Here is a 24647-nt window from a genome sequence, read left to right as displayed (position 1 = left end):
TTGCAAAGGCACTTCTTAAATCCCTGGCCGGTTCCAGTGGATTGCAAGATGGCAACTGACCGTAGTGCAAGACTCGTCCCGCTGTCCCCGCGTACCCACCAATATCTTAAATGTTTTACATTTCCGATTGCTATTTAGGAAATGTATAGATTTCCTAGGAAATGTGTAATGTGTAAGTATAATATAATTTATTTCACACATTTCCGTGCGATTTTAGGAATTACATACATTTCCTAGGAATTGTATACAATGACGGATTACATACATTTCCGTTAACATATATAAAAATGAATTGCTGTTCGTTAGTCTCGCTAAAATCGAGAACGGCTGAACCGATTTGGCTAATTTTGGTCTTGAATTATTTGTGGAAGTCCAGAGAAGGTTTAAAAGGTAGATAAATATGAAAATGCTCGGAATTAAATAAAAATAACAATTTTGTTTTCCCATTCGGATTCCTTTTGTTTGTTTTAAGTTTATTTTATACAAAAGTTTAAGTCTTTTATTTATCGATTGAGGCACTACAAAGTGTGCCGGGTCAGCTAGTAGAAAATAAATATTTTTCTCACAAACAACCTCTGTTAGTGCATTCCACCAACCTACGAACCAACATGAGCTACAGCAACCGAGAATTTGGAACATCGAAAAGAGACTATTTCCCGAAATTCGACTTCCGTGTACCTTTTCTACATCTTATTAAGAATGTTCAGTTTTACTATCACCACGGGGATTCCATCAGACTTCCAATGTTCAAGTTCTTGGGGAGTGACTTGAGAAGTAGTCTCTCTAGTTCCTTCACACCGCGGTAGGGTGTGATCTGCTATCTCATCTACTTCAATATACAAATATATAACATCGAAATTCTTACTTATATAATTGTGAACAAATACGGTTACCATTGCTACATATATTTTTACGTACGTTAAATGGGTCTACTACCCTCCTGACGGCGACTGTTCTTCGTCACTAATGGACGTCAGTGATGCCACGGGCAGCTAGTTGCTGCTGACAAGTCCTGAGTACAAAATGGCTGAAATTTAAACTGTCATGTCGCTAGGTTGTTGGCCGTATTTGTATCACAATTTAACTCCGGTAACAATTTAACTTCATATTAAACGATGGTCGGACCAAATAGCAGAGGAACTGAAAATATCTGTCAGCGACGCACTCCACCAAGCTACAGAACGGGATCGATGGAGACAGCTAGTTAACGGAATCGAACGGAGTCACGATCCTCAGCAGTGAGGGACCTATTGAAGAGAGTGAGAGCGAGAGTGAGAAAGAGAGTGAGAGAGAGAGAGTGAGTGAGAGAGAGTTAGTGAGAGAGAGAGAGTTAGTGAGAGAGAGAGAGAGAGAAATCGAGTAAAACGAAATTAGTAAAAATAGCTTAAAACTAAAATGCAACAACTTTAAGAACAAGTGTAACTTAAAATTTAAGTAACTTAAAATTTAAGTAACTTAAAATTTAAGTAATCTTCTTTTTAATCCTTCCGAACCTAATCAGGATAATAGACCAATGTAAAATTATTATAGTCTCATCATTATTAGTAAATTTTCAAGATAAACGAACGTTTTCAAGTAGATGACAATTGGTGTGTAAGAATTCGTTACATAATATAGCCATTGAGACAAGTCTAACTAATGAACGCGCATTAAGCTATTTTATTCACTTTAGTACTTATAGTTTGACATATTTAAAAAAACCTGAGCTTAACCTAAATTCAACAGAACATTTTTTGAAGAAGAATGATTTCCTCTATGAGTAGTTAATGTTTTGACTTATTAAAATAAAACAGAATTTAACTTAAATTCTAAGGGACAATTTTTGAAGAAGTATGATTTCATTCATCCGACTTCGTAACAATCTCAAGGAACTTAGTCGTGAATTATCGGTCCTTACATATACAGCAGTGTCGAAGGATAGATCAATTCCAAAACATCAATAGCCAAAGCTGTTTTCTGTCAAAAAGGCGGCGACCACAAAAGGACAAATACATGCTTCGATATTACAAACAACAAAAAAAAAACCGAGGCTTATCTTTTGAAGAAAGTTTATTTATACGTCAGCTTCCATATGTGAAGAAGGCGTGTGGCACAATTACTGTATTGTATTTATTTCTGATGTTCGTATGCACGTGCTTGGCTATCGGGCAGGGGAGCAAACCGCGGCCCGCAAAACTTAAGACATATAATATTATAAAACATATTACTGTCTATTTGGTGATATTGGTAGATATTGCGAAGCACGGCTCTTGCTAGACTTCGTGTTAGCAACAACGTCAGGTTTGAGCCCCGTGAGCTCATCAACTCGTCCGGTTACGCTGAAATGGTCCCTTAAGAACATCAAATTAGGTTTTAAAAAATAATTAAAAATTGACTTTTGTTACACAAAAAAATTTCTATTCTACTTTATAGTCATCGAAAAAAGTCGCCACGTAAAGCATGACCTACGGTAATCCCTTAATATCTGATCGTCTCTAGCCTTGTGGTCTATCAATTCTCAAATTATTCCTCTTGTTGAAACTAATTCGATACATTCCATTTTTTATCTAATTATGCTCACTTATTATTAGCTTACGTTATTAGTCTTGAGTGAACGTTTGAAATTAAAGATATAAGGACTTCCTAACGCGTTCTATGGAAAGCTATGTGTCTTTGGAAAGCCAAACGTTTTGTTGGGATTGTTATTCGCCATCCCGAATGAGAACTAGACAGTTTTTACTAAGTCTTTATGTGGCCTGAATATAATTATGTATAATATTTATTAATAGATAATGAACGAGCAAAGCGGCCCGCGTTTTGTTCCCCCTGGTGCGTCGTGTTTGTAAAGCATGATAATTTGGTATACCACCGCGACGATAGGCGATTTTCAAAGTTTTTATAATACAATTTATTTTTTCATTTGTAATTTCGTCACAGTTAGCAACATCTTGTCTTGGAAATTAGTTTCAAAGTGTTTTAGATCACGTTTACAATATTGAAAAACAAGAGATTTTGCGTTGTAAAAGTTATGTGATCCGTGATAGCATTATTCAAATGCGAATTTCATCGCAATCAATTCAATTCAAACGCAAATTGTATATTAAATTTTAAAAATAAAAGAGGTTTAATCTAAAGTGTAATTAAGAAATGATTCTCTCCGAAGACTTACTACGACATTCTGTGAAAGTGAAAGCGTTAATTAAGGCGAATGAATTTATGTATCTTTATTTTATATTAGCGACCCGCCCTCGCTTCGCTTCGGAAACATTAAAACACACATGAAACCAAAAAAATAAAATAAAAAAAAGTAGCCTATGTTCATCAGGGACAATGTCGGCTTCTAATGGAAAAATAATTTTTCAAATCGGTCCAATAGTTTCGGAGCCTATTCGAAACAAACAAACAAACAAACAAATCTTTCCTCTTTATAATATTAGTATAGAATATCTTTTTTATATTTATTTTTTATTTTTATTGCTTAGATGTATGGATGATGTATCGGCGTCCATGGACTCATAGTATCCCGTTGACTCCTTAATACTAGAGCACTTCAAAAGTGAGTTCAATCGTTTGTCGTCGATTAGAGTATTAAAATTGTAACACTTATTTTTAAAAAAATATAATCAATAATTTTCCCGTTTTTCCCTTTTCCTGTCGTCTTGCAAGTCTCCAAGAAGTAAGACTGCAAGAAGTAGGTATATGTCTTCGAGTCATTCTAGATCATATGTCCTGTCAAAGAGGTTGTACGCCACGACGTCTCCATAGAGATAAAAACAACTATTTTCATAAAATAATTCAAAATTACTTATAGGCATCATTTTTTTTAAATTACATTTCGGTTAGCCGCTAGCAACCACGAAAGTTGTAAAGTATTCAAAATATCGGAAACAACATCGTAAAATCGTAAATAAAACAGTCGCAAGCATATGAAAGTGTCTGTATAAAGTTTGAGAAGCGCCGCGCGCTGTACAAGTGTAAGCATTTCTAGCTTAACCCTTGTCCTAAATAAAACAAAACATTAACACGTTCATAAACGATTTTTATTGTGAATAACGTTTCGGACACTGCTGTTTTAATTTGGGTCATGGAAAAAAATTATATGTTAATTATCCTTGATACGTGTGAAACTATTTCCAAGTAAACTTTAAGTTTTTTTTTATTGCTTAGATGGGTCGACGAGCTCACAGCTCACCTGGTGTTAAGTGGTTACCGGAGCCCATAGACATCTACAACGTAAATGCGCCACCCACCTTGAGATATAAGTTCTAAGGTCTCAGTATAGTTACAACGGCTACCCCGCCCTTCAAACCGAAACGGATAACTGCTTCACGGCAGAAATAGGCAGGGTGGTGGTACCTACCCGTGCGGACTCACAAGAGGTCCTACCACTAGTGAAATTCGTCGGTGTAGTAGTTAGCGGCCTTGAATGTTGCGTCGAGGGTCGTGGTTTCGATTCCCACATCGGGCAAACATTCGTGTGATGAACAGGTTTGCTTGGTCTTTGTTTGGTATAAGTATGTATGTCTCTGGTATCCATAACGCAGGGAATCCTAACTTGGGGCCGGATAACCGTGCGTTAATTGTTCCCAGTTTTCTTATATTTATTTATTTATTTACTTCGTTCCTAATCAGAAGTAGACATACGAAATTTTGTATTAGAAATCAACGACTTTAGCGCAATTAGCATTCGATTTGAATTTTCTTTGGTTCTCGCGAGCCGCCGACGTAATTAAAGCTACCTTTACGATTTAATTTCATGTTTTTGATTGTCATTATATGATTTGAATCGTCCGTAGCGGACACAATATATCGAGTCCAAACTATGGAGACAAAATAAAAAGATAATAGAAAAAACGTTCACTTTCTAACTTAAGCTCTTTCACTTTGTCCGGTTTTCGGCAATCTTTGTCGACGTCGCCCAAAAAACGTCATTTCGGATTCCCCGATCCACTAACGGTGCTTTTAGGTACCCCAAGCACCGATCATCGTTCTCGTCGAACCCGTCGTTTGCAACGAAGGACTCGGCGAGTAAATTAACCCACAGACACAGCCCACTGAGTTTCTCGCCGGATCTTCTCAGTGTGTCGCGATTCCGATCCGGTGGTAGATTCTGCGAAGTACGGCTCTTGCTAGGGTTCGCATCAGCAACAACGTCAGGTTTGAGCCCCGTGAGCTCATCTACTGGCCCGGTTACGTTGATATGGTCTCTCAAGACCATCAAATAGGAAAAAAAGGCATCATTCTAGGTTACTTTATTCTCCTCCATATCCGCCTTTACCACATCTAATCAGCTTTTCTTGGGCCTATCGCGCGATCTTGGACCTGGTACGTAAAATTCGAACCATAAAACTAGTTTAAAATTGAATTCTATGTAAACGGTTTTATAATAACATAATTATGATTACTAGTGGTCCCCGGTTGTCGAAATTCGACTATAATTAATTGAAATTATAAGTTTGTACACTATTACGATTCTATTGTCAAAGACTATCATACTTCTATACTTACAAATTTCGCCAAGACTACGCTCTAGACAGACAATAATAATCTATTCTCAACTAGCGAACCCGGCGAACTTTGTTCCGCCTTAGAGGCAATAAATGAGCAGACTTTTTATCAAGGTCTATTTTCTATTTGGATAATTAATGTAAATTAAAAATGCAAGTATTCTAATAATTCTTTATTGGCCATGTATTTTAGTTATTATTATTATATTTTCTTGTTCTTCTTCAGTCTTTTCACTCGCAAAGTTTCAAATCCTAGTTGCATTACGGTTTTGTCGGGAAAGATTTGATCGTGTTGGTCGCGGCATGGCTTTCTTAATGATTACCTATCTCGGCACATTAAACTAATCGAAACTCGAAATAAACACATCAACCGGTCAACTTCTAAATTCTATTATAATTAACCATAAACTACATTACGTTTAGCTGCCAGTTGCGTTTTGTTATTCCATATCTGTTGCGTTTTGTTATACCACATTTTATGTCACATCCCACAGAAACGTGATAAAAAGTATCCTATGTTCTTTTCCTGATCCTAAGCTACCTCCCCACCAATTTTCAGCCAAATCAGTTCAGCCGTTCTTGAGTTATAAATAGTGTAACTAACACGACTTTCTTTTATATATATATATAGATTTGACCACAGACTGTAAGCCAGTGTAAGCAATAAGAAAATTTTGACAATAAACAAATTGTGTGAATGCATAGACCTAGGTTTCATACTTCAGTGTGTGAATGCGTGCATGTGTCAAATACATGGGAGTGTGTGTAATGTTTTTTTATTGATTTAATGTATTTTTTATGCATAGTTTAATAAAATATTAACGTTCTGCACTCCTTATTAAATTAATAAATTAACAAATAAATAAAATTACTTAAATTAAATTATTATTACGTTACATTGTGTATTTGTATGTATATATATTTCAATTGATTGGTACACGGCGTGTAATTAGTTTCCTTTACACCTGATGGTTGTCTGGAAGAGATCGCTCTTAGCGATAAGACCGCCAATTATACTTTTTTTATATTTAGTTTTTCGCATTGTTTCTTTTGTTGGTGTACAATAAAGAATACTCTCTATCTCTCCTTCTCTATATTTTCTATAAGTATGGAAAATTACATACTCCTCCGTTTGCGCAATTTTCGTAAAAAGGGGTACAAAGTTTTTGCTTCACGTATTAATATAGGTATAGATAAACGCAGCGAAGATCGCTTCAACACATGCGAGACACAAGTGCAGCGGACAATAAAACGAGAAGCAAGTAGCACGTACGCCATGACGCTTATGAAAAACAAAAAACAAAAAAAAACAACATGAAAAAACTAAGAATTACGAGGCACATGACAAAACGATTGACTACAACATTATTTTTTTTTGTGTTAATAAAATTTTCTATTTACAGGGTATTTTTATTGTAAAAAATATTTTAGTTGCGCGACGCGTTTTCAACCTTGTAATTACAGAATATGTATATGTACTGAAACACTATAATAATAATATGTTTCTTAATACATCTCCAGACAGTGAGGTGAATCACAAAAATCGATTTCATGTATATGTATAAAATATACCGTATATTTTAAACTAACCTAACTATTTCGAGAGGCTATAAGGCAATATCGAGAGAAGGCTATTTGGTTTAAGCTACATTTTTCGAACTTTACAGGGTGCCATTTAAAGATTAAAATTTGGAAAATATTATCATGACAAAAAAACTAATACTGGTACTACGAGTAAATAAATGTCGAGTATTCAGCTAAACATCCGAAAAAGGCTCCCTTCCATCTGCCGGGAACGCGTTATGAGCTTCTTCGGACACATCATGCGGTCTCCTAGACATGAATTAGAGAAGCTCATAATTACGGGTTGCATAGAGGGCAAGCGCGCCGTGGGCATAACACCAGCCAGATGGTCAGATCTAGCAAGAGAAGCACTTGGTGGTAGTCTGTACCATGCGGTCCACGCCACCCATGATCGAACACAGTGGAACAACGACACATGTGATCGCAATCCTCAGTAGTGAGGGAACGATATAGAAGAAGTATTCAGCAAAATGTCGCTTTAACGAAATAGCTCCTGTAATTATGTAATACGGTACGTATTAATTCTTAAAAAAAAAATTAATGGGCTGCGTTATTTTTTTTTGCTAAGATGGATGCATGAAATAACTTTCCACCTAGTTATAGGTGGTCACTGGAGTCCATAGACAACAACAACGTAAATACCGCCATCTGCCTTGAGACATGAGTTCTAAATCTCAGTTTTTACGGCTGCTCCAACGCATGACTGCTTCACGGCAGCTATAGGCAGGGTGGTGGTACCTACCCGTACCGGCTCACGGCTGGCTCGTCCTTTACGTCTTACATTTTACTGTTTATATTTGAAAATTTTATTGTCTGTCTGTATACATACATTTACGTTCTTTAAAAAGAAAGAAATTTTTGCATCAAAATTAATTTGTTACGGATTACAAATAAATGGCATTACATCATTGCCCTTGAAAAATGAGATCGGATTCTTAAATTTATTTAGTATAACGACTGCCTTCAACTCGGAACACATGACTGCTTTTCCCCCCCTACCTATTCGCTGGGAGCTCATGAGGCTATACCAGCTACGCGCGGACGGGTAAGTGAGCTCACGGGCTCACCCTGACCAAATTTTCTAACACTAGCCCTAGCAAGAGCAGTGCTTCGCTGAATCTACCACCAGATCGGAATCGCGACCCACTCAGAAGATCCGGCGTGAAACTCAGTAGACGGGCTAATCCAGCTTCTCGCCGACGAGACATGACTGCTTCGCGGCAGAAATTAAAAATACCATCACTAGTAAAGTATCCATGATGTAGTGGAGACCAGAATAGTAGGCTACTGATCTCGGACATCGTACATTTTCGGATTACAATCTCTAATTACTGCTTTAATTCAAGCAGCTAGACCGCTGATATTGGTTGTCCCATATTGGTTGATAAAAAAATTATGTTTTTTTTTATAATCGAGAAATTACTAGTGGCTTAGTTTCACCAGGATTCGTGGGCGAACAAGGGCTCAGCCAGGAGGGGCGGGATTTGCTAAAAATGTCCGAGCGCCTCCATAGGAAACCTGACAACTAAAGAGCAGCTGCTTCACGAATGAAAATCCTACCGGATCGGACGAAGATCCGGCGAGAAATTCAGTTGGTTGTGTCTATGGGCCAGTTTTCACATCGAACTCTTCGACGGCGACTATATAACTCCTATGTACGAAAGCTTTGCCTGGCAATGAGCACGATTGCGCCGTCTACCCGCACCCGAGCCTACCGCAAATCTTCCATGTGAACTGTGTATTTATGAAGTACATTTATAAAATCATTAAATCACACATTATCGTTACAATAAACAAGTTGAAAAGCATAAATTAAATCGATCAGTGATGCATACAATGTTTATTATCGGCAGGTTAAAATACTCTTTATGCCTCCGCAACAAGATGCACGTGGTCAAGGATTGCGTAAACGACCTAGATCCGGACCTTATATCTGTGATTATATAAACAGTACTCTGAATAATTAATTACTTTGCTTCTGTTATCTTTATTGCAAATTGTGTATTCAAATGTGACACTTTAACATTGCGATACAATGTTTTGAGATGCAAATCGGTCGGTTTCCATAAATGATTAATTAATACATCATTTTTAACCTAACCTAAACATCAGCAGGCTGAGTTTCTCGTCGGATCTTCTCAGCAGGTCGCGATTCCAATCCGGTAGGAAATTCATTCGCGAAGCAGCTGCTCTTTAGTTGTCAGGTCTCTTATGGAGGCGTTCGGACATTTTTAGCAAATCCCACCCTTCCTGGCGGAGCCCTTGCTCGCCCGCGTATCCTGGTGAAACTAAGCCACCAGTAATTCCTCGATCATAAAAAAAACATATTTTTTTATCAACCAATATGGGACAGCCATTATCAGCGATCTAGCTGCCTGGATTAAAGCAGTAATTAGAGATTGTAATCCGAAAATGTACGATGTCCGAGATCAGTAGCCTACAGTTCTGGACTCCTCTACATCATGGGTGCATTTCTAGTGATGGTATTTTTAATTTCTGTCTCGAAGCAGTCATGTCTCGTCGGGTAGAAGCTGGATTAGCCCGTCTACTGAGTTTCGCGCCGGATATTCTCAGCAATATAAAAATAAAAACTTATTTTTCAATCGCTTCAAGCGCTTATTTAGCATCCAGGTGTTCCTGAATCGAGGCGGCGCCGCGTGTCTGATCGGGTTCTGACACCGGACGGAGATTGGACGTCAGGTGCAAGGTGGAGTCTTTTGGTGTGGTAGGCAGCGGCTTGACGGTAGGCAGCGGCTTGGCTCTGCCCTGTCAATAAAAAAAAATACCCTAAAAATATCCTTCGGCCCGCGGTCAGCTCCCAACATCTGCAGGCCGTCCTACATACCCTGCGTGCCCCCTAGGTACGGATACCTCGTAAGAGGGTCGGCTCCCGCCTGAAGAAAAAATTAAGTGATATCCTGAAGATGACTCACCCAATTCCAATAAATTCGGGATTCGAACAACGGTGCATCGCTAGATACGAATACATCGGACGTCTTATCCTTTAGGCCACGACGACTTCAGTAGCTCTAAATAGTTCATCATCAAGTGCCACCCCATTACTGGTTGTTGGCAGTCCAATAGCTTATTCTTGTCTGAACCAAGCCAAGGCCTAAGTGCGACCGTCTGATTGACAGTCCAATCCATGATGCTTACATTCTAGTCTAGATGTAGGATTAGTGTAATATCTATCGGCAACTGAGCTGAATGTTTTGTTTTCTTTAAGGTTCTACATTGCCGTAGCTAAAATATTCTCCGCTAACGTTTGAAAAAAAGACACTAGAATGTTTTTGAAGGAAATAAAATAAAATAACATACTTTTTCTATTAAACAGAACGTGAATATTTCTATTGATAATAAAGAGATCAGAATCTTTAGTAGAATAAAAAGCGTGAAGATTCTAATTAACTCACCATAAACAATCGTAAAATGAAATTTGTGAACGTCCAACAAAAAAAGCTTCGACAAAAACTTAAGTCGTGCTCGACAAGCTTTCGAATAAAAAGCTAATATTGAGTTTTAGTGTTTTAGGATCATTAGCTTATTTAAATAATCTATTTCGTTTATTTTAGTGTTTTTTTTTTCCGGTAACATCTTTATTATTTGTCCTGGATAAAAACGAAGGACATTTTTTTTTTATCGCTTAGGTTTGTGGGCGAGCTTACGGTATTAGGTGGTTGCTGGAGCCCATAGACATCTACAACGTAAATGCCGCCGCCCGCCTTGAGATATAAGATCTCAGTATAGTTACAACGGCTGCCCCACCCTTGAAACCGAAACGCATCACTGTTTCACGGCAGAAATAGGTAGGGCAGGTGCGGGCTCACAAGAGGTCCTACCACCAGTAATTACGTAAATTATAATTTTGCAGGTTTGATTTTTATTACACGATGTTATTTCTTCACCGTGGAAGTTAATCGTGAACATTTGTTAAGTACGTTTTTCTTTAGAAAAATTGGTACCCGCCTGCGGAATTTGGACACCGGTGCATCGCAAGATACAAATGAACCGGGCGTCTTATCCTTTAGGTCACGGCTCCTTCAAAATCTTAACCCTATTACTCGATTTGAAAACTTATTTGTTGAAAAATTGTTTCTGTTTTGAGGGGCTGGAAAACGATAGTTACAATTAGGGTTGCTAAATGCCGAGATTCCATCTAGCAGTGTCTTGAAGTGCTACGCAATTTTTTTTTATTATTGATGTTTATTAGGATTATTTAGGTAGAATAATTAGCATTATTTAGGTCTAGGTTAAGTGCAAATTGACTTCGATCTAAGTTACATTGTGTAGTTACTATCTCTCCCTTCGAATTACGCTTGGTTCGTGATAGCAACAAATAGAACATAGTACTGCTCGCCACTAGCTCATGCTGGCATGTGACACCAGTATATTAAATTTTTTATTTTTATTTTAATTAAAAAAAAAATACTGGTGGTAGGACCTCTTGTGAGTCCGCGCGGGTAGGTACCACCGCCCTGCCTATTTCTGCCGTGAAGCAGTAATGCGTTTCGGTTTGAAGGGTGGGGTAGTCGATGTAACTATACTAAGAACTTAGAACTTATATCTCAAGGTGGGTGGCGCTTCTACGTTGTAGATGTCTATGGGCTCCAGTAACCACTTAACAACAGGTGGGTTGTGAGCTTTTTTTTTTTTTTTATTGCCTCTGTAGGCAGACGAGCATACGGTCCACCTGATGGTGAGTGGTTACCGTCGCCCATGGACTTCAGCAATGTCAGGGGCAGAGCCAAGCCGCTGCCTACCACTTAATACTCTCCACAAGCCTCGTTTGAAGAAGGACATGTCATAGCGCTCGGGAAACACCGTGGAGGGGAGCTCATTCCATAGCCGGATGGTACGTGGCAAAAAATACCTCTGGAAACGCACTGTGGATGACCGCAGTGGCTCCAGGTAGTATGGATGAACTCTACTCCGGTGGCGGGCGGTGCGATGGTAAAAACGAGATGCCGGTATCATCTCAAACAATTCCTCAGAGTACTCCCCATGGAACATACGGTACAAAATCCAGAGGGAACCGAAGTCCCTCCGCAGACCCAGAGCTCGTCCACCCATCTAAGCAATAAAAAAAAATAATAAAAAAAAACGAGAAATAACTAATTCGTAACTAGATGATGATACTCACATTTGATCGTCTTATACATTTCATTCAGATATCATTTTAGAGTGAATTGAAGTCTCGACTAAAAATGTAATGCAGTTTTAAAAATTAGGTTAAACAAAGTTGAAACTTAGTTATCAAGAAATAAGAGTGATTGATTATGTTTCATCGTTTTTTTAAACGTAACACTTTTATGGTGATCTAAAAAACACATGTTGTTACCAGAGAGTTAAATATACATACTAGAACAGACGTGGAGTCAGTTGTTTTATTCATTTTTAAGTTCCGGAAATAATTTTTAATTTTCATAGTATTTTAACAAATGAAGAATTCATGTAATAATAGGGAAGAATAAAACAGAAGATGTAGACTTTAATTATTGTTTATCTTTGTTGCTTTATCTTTGCCTATTTAGATATAAATAGGCAAAAGATTAAACGGTTCAGCCCATTTTTTCACCTGTGTGTTAATCGATTTTCCCTGATTTTTTTCTTTTGGGTGGCCAAATTTCGACTACTGGTTAAAACTGGACGGACAAAAACAATTAGTAGATTTTTTTGAAATCTTGTTAATATAAGAAAAACCTACACGGTATCAAGTAAATATACAGGCACTGTGGTGTTGAGAAATAAGGAGTCTCTATTTCATTGTATTTTAACTATTTTAACATGAGCAAAATAGTAAAAATATTAATGTTTTCCAGGAAATCCAATTTTCATATTTATGCAGTGCATATTTTATATGTTTTGAAGAGTAAATACAAAAACTAATACAATTAAATACTAATTAAATAGTAAATAGAGTTTGGCTTAATTTTCCGAAGTAATTGCTATTTTTGTTAATTTCATAAATAATATTGAATAATCTTTCTAGCGCTGTTACTTTGCTTTCGGAAATATTGATGTCTTATCTTGTCGGTATAATTCCATGTTTCTTAAGCTTCAGTATTATCCCGGTATCCCGTTAACCACCGTGTTATTCCCGGTCTTATCCCGGAGCGCGCGGCCGCGTCCCGCCATAGCTTAGGTTATGTTTCAAACAGATATTTGCCGCCATAATTGTGCAATTTAAAATTTTGTGAATCCGTGGTTGTTTTTTTTTCGGTGAGCATTTTTTTTATATGTTGTTTTTTCTGTATCTTTTTTTTGTATCATGTTGGTAATTGTAGTTTTTGTTAAACAGATTAGATTGAACAGATTTTAGATAAGTGTTTTTTAAGTTTTATTTTAATTTTTTATTGCCCTTGTAGGCAGACGAGCATACGGCCTACCTGATGGTGAGTGGTTACCGTCACCCAGGGTCTTCAGCAATGCCAGGGGCAGAGCCAAGCCGCTGCCTACCGTTAAGTACTCTAAAATTACTAACTAAGTTGAATAATTTTGTCGAAATGCCAATCGTATGTCAGATATAAGTTATGATATCAGCATTACTGAAATTTATGAGCATCGATGACTATATTCCTTCCAGTGGCTTATTAGGAAGTCTCTAGCATCAAAAATATTTCATTTGCATACCTAATTATCTATAGTATTACCCGAAGTCTCCACAGGTCGTGCATAGAACTTAAAATATGGTATATCTATGGTTATAGTTCGTGTTTATTCAACGACTTAAGTTTGGCCTCCCTTATAGGTTTCACGATTAATTGTACTATAGAGTACTTTTAAAACGAAATCGTAATCTATATGGTATATATTCATTCGTGTAACAAACAAATTTGCACTTAACCACAATTAAACAATTTTTTGGATTGTCGATAGTAAGTGAATTATAATAAATGAATTTATATACGGACTAGCCATAACTAAGGATAATTTCGTGGCTATCCTCACAGTTGGATCGTAGGCAGTTTCGTAGCCATTAATCAGGAAAAGCTACAGCAGAAATGGCCATGCATTAAAACATATCGTTGTGTTCATTATAATTTTGAACACGGTATTCTGTCAATTGTTACATTATATCTTAGGGCCAAACCGATCCTACTGAAGTTCGGGTACCAAATTAAATAAAGCAATACAAATAACAAACATATCCTTGGAGGTAAATAATGAATTCCATTTGACGCGAGATAGAGCCTTTTCAACGTCTTGCTTTCGTTAGGTGTTTATTATCTATGTATGTATATATTTAAACATATCGTGGGGTATGTATGCTATTTGACTTAGGCGAAATTTTTGCAACTTTACAGGAGAGCCATTTAATGTTTAAATTACGGAATAAAATATTATAACAATAAAACTTCTTCAGCTACTGTCGGTGCTAATACCAAATAAAACGCACCTTTAATTAAAAAGTTAAACGTCGCGTATTAAGTGAAATGTGGCCTTTACCCAATCCGGGTTTCTTTCTAACTAAATTATACAACAGCTGTTTCATTACAAAACTGTCTTATTTTGAATCCTAAATATTAATACATACATTTATATTTATTATTTAAAAAAAATATATTTAAAGCTAAGAAATAAATGGCTTATTATTATCATCATTAACGGCCGTCGGGTGTAGTGGTAAGTGACATGGTCACTACACAAGGGGGTCGCGGGTTCGAATCCCGCCAAGGGAAGGTATTTGTATGATAAATATAAATGTCTTTTCCAGGGTTATGGATGTATCTTAAATATATGTATGTGTATAATAAAAATCTTACATTTATTTCCGTTATCTGGTACCTGTAACACAATTTCTTTACGAACTTATCACGGGACCAGTCAACGTGGTGTGATTGTTAGTAAATATTTATTTATTTATTATTTATTATTATATTTATTATTTACTAGTGACCCGCCCTCGCTTCGCTTCGGAAACATTAAAACACACATGAAACCAAAAAAATAAAATAAAATAAAAATTAAAAAAAGTAGCCTATGTTCATCAGGGACAATATCGGCTTCTAATGGAAAAAGAATTTTTCAAATCGGTCCAGTAGTTTCGGAGCCTATTCGAAACAAACAAACAAACAAATCTTTCCTCTTTATAATATTAGTATAGACTTTATAATATAAGTATAGATCATCACTGGTGGTAGGACGGACCTCTTGTGACTCCGCACGGGTAGGTACCACCACCCCGCCTATTTTCTGCCGTGAAGCAGTAATGCGTTTCGGTTTGAAGGGTGGGGTAGCCGTTGTAACTATACTGAGACCTTAGAACTTATATCTCAAGGTGGGTGACGCATTTACATTGTAGATGTCTATGGGCTCCAGTAACCACTTAACACTAGGTGGGCTATGAGGTCGTCCACCCATAAAAGCAATAAAAAAAAATTATTAAGCGAAATGTCACTTAAACCAAATAGCTTTTCGGCCCTCGGTATGTAAGTTGGTATTTCAGTCCCTGGTTCTCGTAGTAGAGAGAATACTATTTTTTTTGCCGTATATGCAGATGAGCATACGGCCCACCTGATGGTGAGTGGTTACCGTCGCTCATGGCTGTCGACAATGCCAGGGGCAGAGCCAAGCCGCAGCCTACAATAGATGCCTAATTTGGAGATGGATGATCGTGCGTGACTTGTTCCTTGTTATTAGTATTGGCTTTGTTACTATTTTGTCTTATTATCATTATTATCATTCATGCGTACCGACTTGAAGAATTAGAAATAATTCCCATGAAATTTAGACGTCAAGTTTACAAGCATTACCAGTTTTTTCAAGTTTGTTTAACAAAATTTCCAACCTCAGAACCAACGCTAAATCCATTCACAGGATATTAAATAGCTTCATAGTAGTGTTCTACAATATCTATAGCCTTTTGCAAATGAAGTAATGGAAAGTGTAGAGCTTTAATAAATTCAAAAACATTATAGGTTATGTCTAAAGCGTGATTCTGAAGTTTTTTTTATCTCTTTTCAAGTATGTGTTGATAATGCTACTTGTATTACGAATTTTTCATATTTTTTTAATATAGGGTATTTTAAATAACATTTTTTGATAAAGATGACAGTACAAATTACCCTTTCCGTCAATAAAAAAAAATGCAAAATTCTTTTACTAAATTGTAATAAGAGAAAATAGGTAACCCACCACCTTCCTTCTGTCCGGAAGATACACGCGTGTTTTGATCAAGACTAAGAAAACTGAAAAAAAAAACCACTAATAATAATTTATAATTCGCAGATGCCTCAACATCGCCACGCGTGTTGATCCGCGGGGAAAGTTTATTTTTGTAATAATAGCAAAGCCACATGCGCGAAACAGCTCAGAAAACACCACATGTCAATTACGAGCACCTCTCAATAGAGTATACTGAACTTTTGTAGGTAAATGAACTCAGAGACATGGCAGATTATGATATCATACCGTGCTACGAAGATGAAGATGTGTTTCACGCAAAAAACGAGGACGTTAACAGTCTACACGCGTACTACATGTCGCAGTTCAATCTAGAACTGGAAGGTAACGGTAAAAGCAAGGGAAAACACGATAACTTTAAGTACGGAGTCGAAGAGAGTTTCGATTTTGAAGCATTAGATGGCTGGGATAACAATGCGTCCGCAACTAATGTCAGCGGAGCAGATTTCGAAATTATCAATGAAGTAATAGACAGTAATATTAATGAACAGAACATTAAAGAAGTCCTCTTAGATTTAGACAGTATTGACTTTGAAGATAAAAGCAACGGTAACTATGATGTTGCTGTAAACGAAAACCAAAATGGATACGGTGTTAATAATGATTATATTGATGACGAATCACTAATTGACGAGCTTTGTAGAGAAGACAACGAGTCATACGGTTTGTCACCGGATTTCAATGAAGAATATTTAGCTCCGACTAACAACAAGAAGAGTCAACTTCCTTCAATAGAGACATTTGCAAAACGCTATTGTAACTACAACATTGAGGAAAACAACTTGCAAGATTTCAATTTGAACACAGACTTCTCTCAGGGAAGCTTCGCTGTTAACAATATAGATCATTACAGCTATCCGAATAATATATTGTATAATTTAAACAATGAAAACAAGTATGTCCTACCGGACACGCCGACTAGTTGCAGTGAATTCAATTTTGAAAGAAAGAATTCTGTCTCTGAATCCATTGGGAGTGACATTCAAAGCTCGTGTTATTACGATGAGAATTCAGAAAATTTCGACGATGAAGACTTGTTCGTGAATTTGGATAGTTTCGGACTGACTCTGGAAAGGGAAAATGAGAACGTGGAAAATAAAAATCATCAAATCTCGAAGAAACTTGAAAAGGATAAGTCGCCAGGTTTGAATATTTTGAAATAATCGTAGATAGATAGATTTTTTTTTATTGCTTAAATGGGTGGACTAGCTCACAGCCCACCTGGTGTTAAGTGGTTACTGGAGCCCATAGACATCCACAACGTAAATGCGCCACCCACCTTGAGATATAAGTTCTAAGGTCTCAAGTAAGTTACAACGGCTGCCCCACCCTTCAAGCCGAAACGCATTACTGCTTCACAGCAGAAATAGGCAGGGTGGTGGTACCCACCCGCACGGACTCACAAGAGGTCCTACCACCAGTAATTACGCAAATTATAATTTTTGCGGGTTTGATTGCGGGTATAGATAGAAAATGAACAATCTTAATAATGTAACTTTGGAAAAAAAAGAGCTGGATTTTTTATATTATTTTTCCATTGGTTGTTATTGACCCGACCATACACCGGTACGGGCTTATCGTTGAATTTTGGGACACGCTGTATAGAAATAAACAGGTCTAGCTAATTAAGTTGGTTAACCAGCAAATAAATGGTAATAGCTGTGAGTTCCACCACTAAAGACTAAGGCGAGTTAGCTTGCTCATTTACACAAAATAAATATATATGTTTCATGTACAGGTGAAAGAATTTGCCTATGGGAACAGTGTTACGAGAGATATTCAAATCAAAACACACTAGTTGAACACATCGAGAGATCTCACGTCAACACTTATAAAGGTAATGAATTTCAATTTAGACGTTTTTGTTAATTTAATTACAATTCCTTTTTTTTAATCTCTTTTATTGTCGGAATTACAGTCACAAGAAATAATCAGTAGATTTTTTATGTAGCTACACTAACACACGTTCCAAATTACACAATACAAATTAAACAAAATTAAGGAGCGGACGGTTAGCGTGGTATGGACATGTGATGCGTAGAGAGAAGATGCATGTGACTAGGAGATGTATGGAAATGGTAGCGCAAGGTAGAGGGAAAAGAGGTCGACCGAAGAAGACAGGAGTGACTGTTGAGATGACGGCTGATAGAAGAGAATGGAAGAGAAAAATTAGCTGTGCCGACTCCACCTAGTGGGATAAGGTGGAGAAAAAGAAGACTAACTCAGGTTTTAAATTGTAGCGGTTATGTAGTGTGTATAGTGGTGGTGATGGTGTGGTGGTAGTGGCACCGGAGCCCAAAGACATCGCAACGTGAATGCCGCCGAGCACCTTGAGATTTAAGATCCAAGTCACAATTGAATTTAAAAAGCGGCTCATTAGTGCCATCAAAATGGCAATTTGAATCTACCGTGAATGTTATTCGTAACATTGAATATATGAAATATCCCAAATATCTGATTCGTTGGGTCATATATAAACCTTGTAAGCATTGTCCTCGCGTGGATCCCACAGGGGACGAGTTTAGTTGCTTATGGCGCGAGTGTGCCCGGTCCAGGCGGCCCTTCAACGCCCGCTACAAGCTCCTCATTCACATGCGCGTTCACTCTGGACACAAGCCGAACAGATGTCATGTAAGTACCAATATTGGAGTAGTTTTTACAGAAAATTGATAATGGTTGGTGAATTAATGCGTATTAGTATGCATACGTACTGGAATCGTGACTAAGTATTCCGCGAAGCCTTTATGCTTTGCGGATGAGTGGGGTAGTGCAATTGATTGAATTTCAAGATGGCTGTAGACTTAAACGTTCATAGCTCACCTGGTGCTAAGTGGTCACGGGAGCCCATGGACATCTACAACGTAAATGCCTTTTTTTAAAACGATGTTGAAGTGAATGAAGTGTAACTGGTCCAGTGCTTATGAAGGAAGCCTCATTCTGTCACATTTGTTTGAATCAAAAGATGATGTCTGGAGCAATCTGTTATTTCTTAAGTACACGTTTGTTTATTGTCGTCCTTAAAGAGTTAGCTTAGAGCCTAAAATCCCTTCAAAATTCACTAAGAAGTTCGAGAAAAATCATCCCATAATGTATTCGCACAGCTATGTCGTCAAAGAATAAATTGTCGACTGTCGTGTTTCGGTGTATGAAATCGCAGATTCGCATAGAATCTCAGAGGATGTTTTTTTTATTGCTTAGATGAGTGGACGAGCTCACAGTCCACCTGGTTGTTAAGTGGTTACCGGAGCCCATAGACATCTACAACGTAAATGCGCCACCCACCTTGAGATATAAGTTCTAAGGTTCTCAGTATTGTTACAACGGCTACCCCGCCCTACAAATCGAAACGCATTGCTGTTTCACGACAAAAATAGGCGAGGTGGTGGTACCTACCCATGCGGACTCACAAGAGGTCTTACCACCAGTAACATGTCGAAGCAGGAAATAGGTAGGATGCTAGCCTGCTAAATTGGGTCATGTCAAGTTGCTCATGTGCTATCCGTTGGTTTAGCACCCGGGCTGCGGGAAGGCCTTCTCCCGTCTGGAGAACCTGAAGATCCACGTGCGGTCGCACACGGGCGAGCGGCCCTACGCCTGCCCGGCGCCGCACTGCAGGAAGGCCTTCTCTAACTCCTCAGATCGAGCGAAACATCAGCGGACCCATTTTAACGCTGTGAGTTTATTGTTGTTATTTCAAAATTTGATACTGTTGAATGTTTGTGGTCAGGATGCATTTGTCTTATATTTCCACCCCGAAACTAATGGACCGATTCAGAGGAAACTTGACCGTGTAGTTGCCATTCACCAGCTTATCAACTATTAAATTGGCACATATTATTATGATATAATTTAGTTTATTCCACTTACAACCTGTGGCGCGCGGTTAGTTACGATATTTTTTTTTTTATACAATTGGCGATAGTTGCAGCGGAGTATCCAGCGGAGTTCGACGTGCAATTAACCCACAGACACAGCCCACTGAGTTTCTCGCCGGATTTTCTTAGTGGGTCGCGATCCCGATCCGAAGGTCGATTCTCCGAAGCACTCACATTGCTAGGGCTAGTGTTAGCAAATTCTCAAGTTGAGCCTGCAAGGTCTCCTAATCGTCCACGCGTAGCTAGCATAGCCCCTTAGGCTACCAATGAATAAGTAGGGGAAAAAAACGGAGTTTGAGTGGTTTGTCTAGTCATTCATAAATCGTAGATGGCTACGTAACTTACTTATGTACATCACAAGCCGATACCGGTTTTGTTTTACGCAAATTTCATTTTAATTTTAAAGTAAATAAATAAATAATAAGACACAATGAAAAAAATTACAAAATGGAATCGAACCAAGAGTCACTTATTCGCCTTTTATATTGCTTCCAACGGCTCCACAAGATCAAAGCCCACTTGGTGTTCAGTGGATACCGAAGCCCATGGACATCGATAACGTTAATACCGCCATCCACTTTGAGACATAAATTCTCAATTTTATAGTACAACAACTGCCCCACCTTTCAAACCTTAAAAGTATATCTTAATATTACAGCGACCTTACGCCTGCGGCGCGGCCGGGTGCGGTAAGCGCTACACCGATCCGTCATCGTTGAGGAAGCACATCAAATCCCATCCTCACATCACCAACGTGCCGAGGACCTGCATTCCGGCATCGCGTCCCATCAGGAGACACGACCGGGAGCAGCTGGTTCCGAGCTCCCCGGCAAAGCTGACGACGCTCAGATGTATCAGGGATAAGTTGACCGTACCAAGGTTGCAACGACTGTAGCGATTTCACAAATTGACATTTCAAGATATCTTTGGATAATTTTTCTTCATTACCAAGTTTAGTTCCGGGGCTCATCCGGGAATCTGCTTCCATATAAGGTCGTTGTTTCGCGCGACATCTCTGACACTTAAATGTCTTACATTGCGTGCTCTGTAAAATTTTATTTTTTGATAACTCTCTCGTGTTAGTCATCACGAGTAACGCAATTAAAACAAATTGAGACTATTCAAAATCTGAAGGCGATGATTAACTTCGGGCTTGAGAATTAAAGAAGCTTTAGAAATAGGTTATAAATTGAATATTTTTGATAAAAATGTGTACTTGTACGATAATGTTTTTAGCTCAAGATTGAAGACTGAAGTGAAAATCTGGCTCAATTCTTTTTTATTTTTATTGCATTGTTTTTTTTTTCTGTGTTTTAAACACAATCGTAGCTTATTCTTAGTTTTAATGTGTAAATAATTGAAAATTGATTGTTAATTTCGACTATAATTATAACACTAGTTGTAAGTTATATTTGAAGACCTTAAAATGGTCTTCAATAAATTTACTATAATTGATCATAATAAGCTTAATTGCTTAGTTTCTTTCAATATAATTTGAAAACCAATGTCAATGCCAAAGACAAAAAAAAATGTGTATTAAAATTTAGAAGACAACATTCGTAATCATCATCATTATTATTTCATCATTTCAATCTCCAAGAAAACTGTGCGGTATTGTTACCGTTTGAAATTATGAAATGATTAAAATAAAAAAATGTTTATGGCCCCTTAGTATCAATCGTAGTTTAAATTAACATCGAATGTTTAAACTAAAATATGAACCCGTAATTTCAATTATATTTAAACTCTATTTCGGTGCTTAAACCGCATACCTATCTCAAAGTTTAAATGGTTACGAAGGAGCGAATTGACTATGAGTTGATTTTAAACTGTTATTTTCAAAATGGCCGTCGGAAATTAACAGTTATTGTTTTGTGTCATACTCAGTAAATAGAGATATGTAGTTACAAAGTAATATCCAAGACTGCTTTGTGCAAGGCTCAATTAAATAAAAACAAACAAAATGTTGAATTCTTTGGCTAGTTTGCTCCTGCATCTGATTATCTATCATCATTCATCTATCATGAAGCAGTAATGCGTTTCGGTTTGAAGGGCAGGTGTTGTAAATATACTTGAGATCTTAGAACCTATATCTCAAGGTGGGTGACGCATTTATGTCGTAGATTTCTATGGGCTCCAGTAACCACTTAACACCAGGTGGGCTGTGAGCTCGTCCACCTATTTAACCAATAAAATATTTTTACACGAACATAGTTTAAACCATGGTTGTTACTTAATAAGGGCCTATATCGCAAGACAAGTGTTTAATCATGTATTTAATGCTTAATCATCGTTTTACTTAATCAGCCTACACTCGGAAGGTACAAATGAGATGGTTAAAAATTTTTTTTTTCTCTCACTATCTTAGTTTTCTTTTATTCTCTCTACGGGACCAAAGATTAAATTTTAATTTATAAGACGACAATACACCTATATTTGCTCAATTATTATTAAGTGTTTGTATTTGTGTAATTGAAAGGGATATAGAAACGGAATTTTTACATGTGTATCTTCAAGCTTAACCTATGAGAAGAACGATACTGAAGTAGCGTTCAAAATCACGCACGGTTATCCGACCCGAAATTGGAATAGCCTGTGTTATGGGTACCAGAGACTGACATACATACTTATATACGTTTAAATATATATATACCTTTAAACGAGCAATTCTTGTATATATGTAATAATATATAATCTGAATCTCGGAAACGGCTCCAACGATTTTCATAAGTATACAGGGGATTTCGGGGGCGACAAATCGATCTAGCTACGATTTATTTTCAGAAAATGTTGTTTTATTCGTGTTTTGAATAGTCAACACACGTCATCTCGGATCCTCCCGATCCACTAACGGTGCTTCTAGGTACTTCAAGCACCGGTCACCGTTCTCGTCGAACCCGTCGCTTGCGACGAAGGGCTCGACAAGTAAATTAACTCTCAGACACAGCCCACTGAGTTTCTCGCCGGATCTTCTCATTGGGTCGCGTTTCCGATCCGGTGGTAGATTCTGCGAAGCACGGCTCTTGCTAGGGTTCGTGTTAGCAACGTCATCAGGTTTGAGCCCCGTGAGCTCACCTACAAAAGTTAGGGTTACGCTGATATAGCCTCTCAAGGCTCTCAGCTTAGGTAGGAAAAAAAAAAAAAAAAACATAATCAACTTTATCGATAATCAACTTTGACTCTTCCCGACATCTATTGGCGAATAATAATACTATTTTTACTGCCTTTAAGACACAACAAGATGGCGTTATAAACAAAAAAAGGCGAGCAAAGCTCGGTCATCATTATTAGTATACGTTTAAATATATACATATATAGATAATACGCACCCAGACAAAGAGAAATCAAACGTCGTCTTTTCGCATTAAAAGTGTACAATTTCCAAAAATATTCTAAATTGAGTTAATATGCGGAATCATTTGCTATCACTAATATTTTTCTCATAAATACTGTCAAAAGAGCGTAGTTTAGATTTAGTTTTTTTTTTTAGTTTACCTATATTTAGACTACTATTAGCAAAATTAGTACATAATTTTATCTTACTTTAAAAGACAGATATTGTAACTGGAAAAACATAAAAAAACAAATGTTGCAAAGATGATTAATATTTAAAATACCACATGTTAAACCTTTTAAAAAATTAGTAAGTTTTGAGATTATACAGTTTTAATGCGAGATGACGACATGTTCATCACACGTACGTTTGCCCGATGTGGGAATCGAATCCACGACCCTCGACGCAGTAGTTAGGGCCGCTAACTACCACAGTATCAGTCATATCGGTCAATGAAATTTATTGGTGTTCTACACATCATATTATTATTAATCGGATCCCAGTTATTGATTCCGTTTTTCTTATCCCAATTACTTAAATGTAAAATATTATTTTGTTTTTAGTATAACAATGTACAAATGCATGCTTTCCAAAGTATCTCGTATTAGGGACCATAGTTTTTAAGACAATTTCCATATAAAACTGAGATCTCTGTTTTTGCTCATACTGTGTTTTGACACGTTTGTTTATTCGTAAGTAATGTGTTTTCGACGGAAACGTTCGATGTTCGATAATATAAATTTAATTAAATTTAAATAAATCTTTGTTTCTTATTTTTGTTGTTGTTGTCTTTTGTTTGTTTCATTCTTCTCATTCAGCTGTTTGATTTTTTTGTTTAGCGGCTTAAGAAGGGAAGGCTTTTTTTTTAGAGAGCTCCAGATTACTGGAGCCCATAGACATCTACAACGTAAATGCACCACCCACCTTGAGATATGAGTTCTAAGGTCTCAAGTATAGTTACAACGGCTGCCTCACCCTTCAAACCGAAACGCATTACTGCTTCACAGCAGAAATAGGTAGGGTGGTGGTACCTACCCGCGCGGACTCACAAGAGGTCCTACCACCAGTGAAAACTGTTCTAACTCTATAAAAATTTGGGTTAACTTTTACGCGATCGAGAAGTTACAAAACTCGCACTAAGCACACTGTTGATGAAATCCGACTGATCTAAACGACACTGTCAGA

The 24647-nt window shown here is 37.4% G+C and overlaps 2 protein-coding genes across 2 annotated transcripts in view; both read left to right on the top strand.

Moving 5' to 3' along the window:
- FoxP (forkhead box transcription factor P) overlaps window positions 1-24647 on the top strand; it is a 210920-nt gene that overhangs the window by 118094 nt on the left and 68179 nt on the right. The gene's annotated exons all lie outside the window — the stretch shown is intronic.
- On the top strand, window positions 16322-21217 carry LOC114253600 (uncharacterized). Its single transcript, XM_028188542.2, has 5 exons — window positions 16322-17396; window positions 17992-18090; window positions 18766-18884; window positions 19765-19926; window positions 20787-21217. Exons 1-5 carry the CDS (start codon window positions 16460-16462, stop codon window positions 21021-21023), a joined length of 1554 nt encoding a protein of 517 aa, XP_028044343.2. The 5' UTR covers window positions 16322-16459; the 3' UTR covers window positions 21024-21217.

Source organism: Bombyx mandarina, chromosome A1 (genome assembly GCF_030267445.1).
Source record: "Bombyx mandarina strain Sakado chromosome A1, ASM3026744v2".
Lineage (NCBI taxonomy): Eukaryota > Metazoa > Arthropoda > Insecta > Lepidoptera > Bombycidae > Bombyx > Bombyx mandarina.
This window is presented reverse-complemented; position numbering and strand designations above follow the sequence as displayed.

Excerpts from the sequence above, each read along its gene's own strand:
- LOC114253600 (XM_028188542.2), top strand. The coding sequence starts at position 16,460 with ATGGCAGATTATGATATCATACCGTGCTACGAAGATGAAGATGTGTTT. Across the intron at positions 18,885-19,764 it reads ACAAGCCGAACAGATGTCAT|CACCCGGGCTGCGGGAAGGC; the intron begins GTAAGTACCAAT and ends CCGTTGGTTTAG. Across the intron at positions 19,927-20,786 it reads AGCGGACCCATTTTAACGCT|CGACCTTACGCCTGCGGCGC; the intron begins GTGAGTTTATTG and ends TTAATATTACAG.